The sequence below is a fragment of the Penaeus japonicus genome, unplaced genomic scaffold, assembly GCF_977035675.1.
Source record: "Penaeus japonicus unplaced genomic scaffold, GWHDUDI00000001_assembly GWHDUDI00000009, whole genome shotgun sequence".
NCBI classification, from domain to species: domain Eukaryota; kingdom Metazoa; phylum Arthropoda; class Malacostraca; order Decapoda; family Penaeidae; genus Penaeus; species Penaeus japonicus.
This window is the reverse complement of record NW_028234411.1, coordinates 18,129,457-18,136,956: the sequence shown is the minus strand read 5'-3', so window position 1 is coordinate 18,136,956 and position 7,500 is coordinate 18,129,457. Positions and strand designations below refer to the sequence as shown.

General features: G+C 37.1%; 1 protein-coding gene across 1 annotated transcript in view; it reads right to left on the bottom strand.

Annotated features, from left to right (window-relative positions):
- Positions 1-7,500, bottom strand: part of LOC122267940 (uncharacterized) — a 16,324-nt gene that overhangs the window by 136 nt on the left and 8,688 nt on the right. Inside the window, exons 4-8 of the mRNA XM_086540213.1 lie at positions 4,842-5,108; positions 4,358-4,707; positions 761-794; positions 413-643; positions 1-277 (exon numbers count right to left, since the gene is read on the bottom strand). The exon at positions 1-277 is cut by the window's left edge and continues 136 nt beyond it. Of these exons, the coding sequence (XP_086396339.1) occupies positions 1-277; positions 413-643; positions 761-794; positions 4,358-4,707; positions 4,842-5,108 (1,159 nt within the window). The remainder of the gene's footprint in view (positions 278-412; positions 644-760; positions 795-4,357; positions 4,708-4,841; positions 5,109-7,500) is intronic.

The window sequence follows — 7,500 nt, the reverse complement described above, 5'->3', positions numbered from 1 at the left end:
GGGCGTGATATGCTGGTTCTGGGGCGTGGTAAGCATTGGCAGGGGCGTGGTGAGGGGCGGCTGCGTGGGCGTCGTAGTGGGCCGTGCCCTCGTATGAGACGGTGGGGTGGTAGCCAGTCTCGTCGGCGTAGTAAGTGACGGTCTGGACGCGGCCGTCGGGGAGGTGCACGAAGTACTTGCCCTCCGTCTTGTAGCCATCACGAGCCTCCGAGTGGCCGAAGTGGGTGCCGGCGTAGTCGTCGTGGACAGCGTGCTCGAAGTTGTAGTGTGGAGGCGTCTATGAAACGAGTGGGAGAATATAACATAACTGTTTTGTGGAAATCATCCTTTTCATGTACAAATCATGTTATACTTTAGACCCTATGATCCAAAAAAGAACAAATATTAGTAGATAGGTCCTATTAGAACTTACATCAGGATAGACAGGAGCATATCCCTTTCCATGATGCACAGGAGCAGCATGGTGTACAGGAGCAGCATGGTGTACAGGGGCAGCATGATGTACAGGGGCAGCATGATGGACAGGGGCTATATGATGTGGAATAGCATGGTGACCTACTGGCTGGTGCACAGAGCTCTTAACATGGTGACTGACATCACCTGACACGAGGGCGACCGCGCCTGCCACAAGCACCAAGCATACCTGTTGGTGAGGAAGAGATACAGTTGGCAAATGAACGATACACTTTTCACAATTCTTAAATACTTATAAAATATCACGAAAAGCACCAGCATAGATGTACTAGATCACGAGCACTACCTTTTGCATCATGTTGAGGTTGAGAAGGTTGTGGCTTAGTGGGAGGTGACGCCCCTTATATATACCTACCGAACCGCTTGCGTTGACCGCTGAAGGTCACTACTGCTGTCACTGCGCCTAAAGAGAACTTACCCAGAGTTCATTTGGCTTATCCACAGGAATTGAATATCTACATAGTATCATACCAAAGTTCATCATGTAGAAGAAATTCAACAGTTATATCGTACTTGTTTATACATATATATATATATATATATATATATATATAGATAGATAGATACATATACACATGTATATACATATATATATATATATATATATATATATATATATATATATATGTGTGTGTGTGTGTGTGTGTGTATCTATCTATCTATCTATATATATACTTATCTATCTCTTTCTCTATATATATAGAGAGATAGATAGATATACATATATACATATACACATGTATATGCATCTATCTATAATTATACATATATATCATATTATATATATATATATATATGTATAAATGTATGCATATATGTATCCACACGCAAACATGCATATATGTATATATACATACATTTATATATATATATATATATATATATGTATATACATACATATATATATATATATATATATATATATACATATATATGTATATGCAAACATACATATGTATATTTCATATAAATATATGTATGTATATATATATGTATTATATGAATATATATATACATGTATATATATCTATATGTATTTATATATGTACTGGGAAAATTAATAGACAATTTTTGGGGTTCTTCACTTTTTTGTCTTTAAAACCTCATATCTTCACAAATATATTAATTACATTGCCTATTTTTGTAATAATGCAGAGAAATCTTTAATCTACATAAGATAATTGATTATATAATGATTATATTATTTTTAAATGATAAGAATCATGTTTTTGGATTGTTACTCGTCTCCACACAATATTACCTCGTCCCTTAGCCTTGTGTTCTTAAACCATTTCCACACATATCCACGTTCCCGGAATTCCGGTTTCCGGTTACTAATCATTGTTTATATTACCTAATGTGTGTGCCAATGTCCCAGTATCAAATGACCCATAATTAGTCGTAGAAGTCATTAAGGATAACATCTGATGACTGGGAAAAGGTAAATATGCATCAAATTTTGCTGAATTCGTTGTTTTTCTATACAAATTAATTAAAATAACTATTTTTCTAAATGAAATAGCGAATATTTCATGTTTGATTCAAGATGCTGCATCTAAATTGAAAAAAATGTCTTTGTTCCAATTCATGTTTGATGAAACCCACTTGAAGACTGGGGTTTACAAAGCTGTAATTTAAGTTTGAGTGAAAAAAAATCAATTAATTTGTTTTGTTTGCATCCAGGTATATTTCTCTGATGAATCAATGATGGAAATACTGAGTGATAGGCGAAAATTCGTGAGGAGGACGTCAAAAGAGAAGGACCACTCTGACTGTCAGAAGACTGCAGTCAAGTTCCCTTCCAAAGTCATGGTTTGGTCCATCATATCTGCACAAGGTACAGGTTGTTTAGAGATCGTGGATGGCGCTCTGAATCAAGACGTATACCTTAAGATAATAAATAAACGCCGGGTACCCCAATTTCGTTAATGGTTTCCTGACAATAACGGAATATTCATGCATGACGGGGCCCCATGTCACACAGCCAGAAGAGTTTCTAGTCATCTAAAAGATCTTAACATCAAAGTGATTGATTGGCCTAGAAATAGCCCAGATATGAATCCTATTGAAGGTTTATGGAAAGACTTATAATATGAAGTCAGCAAAATTGAAAGTACCAACAGAGTACAGCTCATCCAGCGGTTGATAGAGGTTTGGCACAGAAATCCAGATATCAGGAACAAAGCACAAGACTACATTAGAAGCATGCCAAGACGCGTTGAAACAGTTATTAGAGCCAAAGGAGGTCCCACAAAATACTGAGATGATATATGTATAAAGGAAAAACAATAAAACATATTTACTGTCAAAAAATTTCTTTCTGTCAATAAAAATGTGAATAAATCAGTTGAATGGCCAGAATTGTCTATTAATTTTCCAAGTATATATATATTATATATATACATATACTGTATATATATATATATATATATATATATATATATATATATATATATATATATATATATATATATGAATATATATATATATATATACATATATATATATATATATATATATATATATATATAATATATATATATATATATATATATATATATATATATATATATATATATTATATATATAATATATGCATCCAGTGTACTCAAAAAACTGTCTATTCTTATTCCAGAGACCCTAGTACCTTGAATTATGTTAAACATTATATTCTATATATACAGAATACCTTAATACTTGATACCTTCTCATGCTATGGCAAGGTCAAGCACTTCGCCAAATGGTGCTCTTCCATGAAGGGATGCACGATGCAGTTTCTGAAAAATGTCTACTCTCTTCGAGATGATAAAATTCACATAAGGATTTCAAAAGATTTTCAAAAATGGATCCTATGAAAACATCCATAGTGTTTCAAATGGAAGTAAGCCTTATCTAATCTGTGGTAATCCATCTCTGAGGTAGTAGGTCATAGTAACCAGATTAAGTTTATTGCACTATATAATTTGCAATGATCATGTAGCTGTAGAGGGCACCCAAGTCCCCTCGTTTTATTTGTTCAAATAAGCTGAGCATCATAGAGCAGTTCTCCAAACATGCACATCCAATTCTTGACTAACGGCCTTCTTTATAAGTTCAGCCATTTGTTAACTTATCTTTTTTTTTTCTTGTTCTTCGCCAGGGTATATGAATTGTTTTGTCTTCTTCTGTCCCTCTCTCTGATCGAGCTATCTATCTCAGGCAACATATTTCTGTCTTTTTCTCTCACTCTTTCTATTTCTATCTTTCTTGTTCTCTATCCATTTTTTTCTTAGTCTGTCCATCTCATTCATCAACCTCAGTCATATATCTCTATCTCTCTCTTTCCCTCACATACATCCATACATATCTCTCTCTTTCTATCTCTCTCTATATATATACATAGATAGGTAGATATACATATAGACAGACACAGACAGACAGATAGATAGATATGTACATATATGTATGTATATATACATGTCTATATATATGTGTGTACGTATGTATGTTTATATATATATAGAGATAGATTATAGGACTGATTAAACTAAAGAGTATATATAACTTAATGACAGTTTGGAAAAATGGTTTACTTTGTTTACTTGAAGGATCGATTTCATTAAGAAAAAAAAAATATATATATATAATAATAATAATAATAATAATAATGATAATAATAATAATAATAATAAAAAAAAAAAAAAAAAAAATATATATATATATATATATATATATATATATATATATATATATATATTTCCTACAGGATCATGAAACTATTGAATCAAAAACAGTTTCAGAAGTTCATTTTATTATACAAAAGTTTCTTAAATATTGACAATGTTCGTTGAATAATTTGTATACAAGGGTTATTTCTCTAATTTTAGGCGTGGTAGGTAGGCACAATTGGGGCGTGATATGCAGGCTCAGGGGCGTGATATGCTGGTTCTGGGGCGTGATATGCTGGCTCAGGGGCGTGATATGCTGGTTCTGGGGTATGATATGCTGGTGGTAGCAGGGGGCGTGGTGAGGGGCGGCTGCGTGGGCGTCGTAGTGGGCCGTGCCCTCGTATGAGACGGTGGGGTGGTAGCCAGTCTCGTCGGCGTAGTAAGTGACGGTCTGGACGCGGCCGTCGGGGAGGTGCACGAAGTACTTGCCCTCCGTCTTGTAGCCATCACGAGCCTCCGAGTGGCCGAAGTGGGTGCCGGCGTAGTCGTCGTGGACAGCGTGCTCGAAGTTGTAGTGTGGAGGCGTCTATGAAACGAGTGGGAGAATATAACATAACTGTTTTGTGGAAATCATCCTTTTCATGTACAAATCATGTTATACTTTAGACCCTATGATCCAAAAAAGAACAAATATTATAGATAGGTCCTATTAAAACTTACATCAGGATAGACAGGAGCATATCCCTTTCCATGATGCACAGGAGCAGCATGATGTACAGGGGCAGCATGATGAACAGGGGCAGCATGGTGTACAGGAGCAGCATGATGTACAGGAGCAGCATGGTGTACAGGTGTAGCATGATGGACAGGGGCTCTATGATGTGGAATAGCATGGTGACCTACTGGCTGGTGCACAGAGCTCTTAACATGGTGACTGACATCACCTGACACGAGGGCGACCGCGCCTGCCACAAGCACCAAGCATACCTGTTGGTGAGTGCAACATATTTTCTGTCTTTTTCTCTCACTCTTTCTATTTCTATCTTTCTTGTTCTCTATCCATTTTTTCTTAGTCTGTCCATCTCATTCATCAACCTCAGTCATATATCTCTATCTCTCTCTTTCCCTCACATACATCCATACATATCTCTCTCTTTCTATCTCTCTCTTTCCCTCACATACATCCATACATATCTCTCTCTCTCTATCTCTCTCTTTCCCTCACATACATCCATACATATCTCTCTCTCTCTATCTCTCTCTTTCCCTCACATACATCCATACATATCTCTCTCTCTCTATCTCTCTCTTTCCCTCACATACATCCATACATATCTCTCTCTCTCTATCTCTCTCTTTCCCTCACATACATCCATACATATCTCTCTCTCTCTATCTCTCTCTTTCCCTCACATACATCCATACATATCTCTCTCTCTCTATCTCTCTCTTTCCCTCACATACATCCATACATATCTCTCTCTCTCTATCTCTCTCTTTCCCTCACATACATCCATACATATCTCTCTCTCTCTATCTCTCTCTTTCCCTCACATACATCCATACATATCTCTCTCTCTCTATCTCTCTCTTTCCCTCACATACATCCATACATATCTCTCTCTCTCTATCTCTCTCTTTCCCTCACATACATCCATACATATCTCTCTCTCTCTATCTCTCTCTTTCCCTCACATACATCCATACATATCTCTCTCTCTCTATCTCTCTCTTTCCCTCACATACATCCATACATATCTCTCTCTCTCTATCTCTCTCTTTCCCTCACATACATCCATACATATCTCTCTCTCTCTATCTCTCTCTTTCCCTCACATACATCCATACATATCTCTCTCTCTCTATCTCTCTCTTTCCCTCACATACATCCATACATATCTCTCTCTCTCTATCTCTCTCTTTCCCTCACATACATCCATACATATCTCTCTCTCTCTATCTCTCTCTTTCCCTCACATACATCCATACATATCTCTCTCTCTCTATCTCTCTCTTTCCCTCACATACATCCATACATATCTCTCTCTCTCTATCTCTCTCTTTCCCTCACATACATCCATACATATCTCTCTCTCTCTATCTCTCTCTTTCCCTCACATACATCCATACATATCTCTCTCTCTCTATCTCTCTCTTTCCCTCACATACATCCATACATATCTCTCTCTCTCTATCTCTCTCTTTCCCTCACATACATCCATACATATCTCTCTCTCTCTATCTCTCTCTTTCCCTCACATACATCCATACATATCTCTCTCTCTCTATCTCTCTCTTTCCCTCACATACATCCATACATATCTCTCTCTCTCTATCTCTCTCTTTCCCTCACATACATCCATACATATCTCTCTCTCTCTATCTCTCTCTTTCCCTCACATACATCCATACATATCTCTCTCTCTCTATCTCTCTCTTTCCCTCACATACATCCATACATATCTCTCTCTCTCTATCTCTCTCTTTCCCTCACATACATCCATACATATCTCTCTCTCTCTATCTCTCTCTTTCCCTCACATACATCCATACATATCTCTCTCTCTCTATCTCTCTCTTTCCCTCACATACATCCATACATATCTCTCTCTCTCTATCTCTCTCTTTCCCTCACATACATCCATACATATCTCTCTCTCTCTATCTCTCTCTTTCCCTCACATACATCCATACATATCTCTCTCTCTCTATCTCTCTCTTTCCCTCACATACATCCATACATATCTCTCTCTCTCTATCTCTCTCTTTCCCTCACATACATCCATACATATCTCTCTCTCTCTATCTCTCTCTTTCCCTCACATACATCCATACATATCTCTCTCTCTCTATCTCTCTCTTTCCCTCACATACATCCATACATATCTCTCTCTCTCTATCTCTCTCTTTCCCTCACATACATCCATACATATCTCTCTCTCTCTATCTCTCTCTTTCCCTCACATACATCCATACATATCTCTCTCTCTCTATCTCTCTCTTTCCCTCACATACATCCATACATATCTCTCTCTCTCTATCTCTCTCTTTCCCTCACATACATCCATACATATCTCTCTCTCTCTATCTCTCTCTTTCCCTCACATACATCCATACATATCTCTCTCTCTCTATCTCTCTCTTTCCCTCACATACATCCATACATATCTCTCTCTCTCTATCTCTCTCTTTCCCTCACATACATCCATACATATCTCTCTCTCTCTATCTCTCTCTTTCCCTCACATACATCCATACATATCTCTCTCTCTCTATCTCTCTCTTTCCCTCACATACATCCATACATATCTCTCTCTCTCTATCTCTCTCTTTCCCTCACATACATCCATACATATCTCTCTCTCTCTATCTCTCTCTT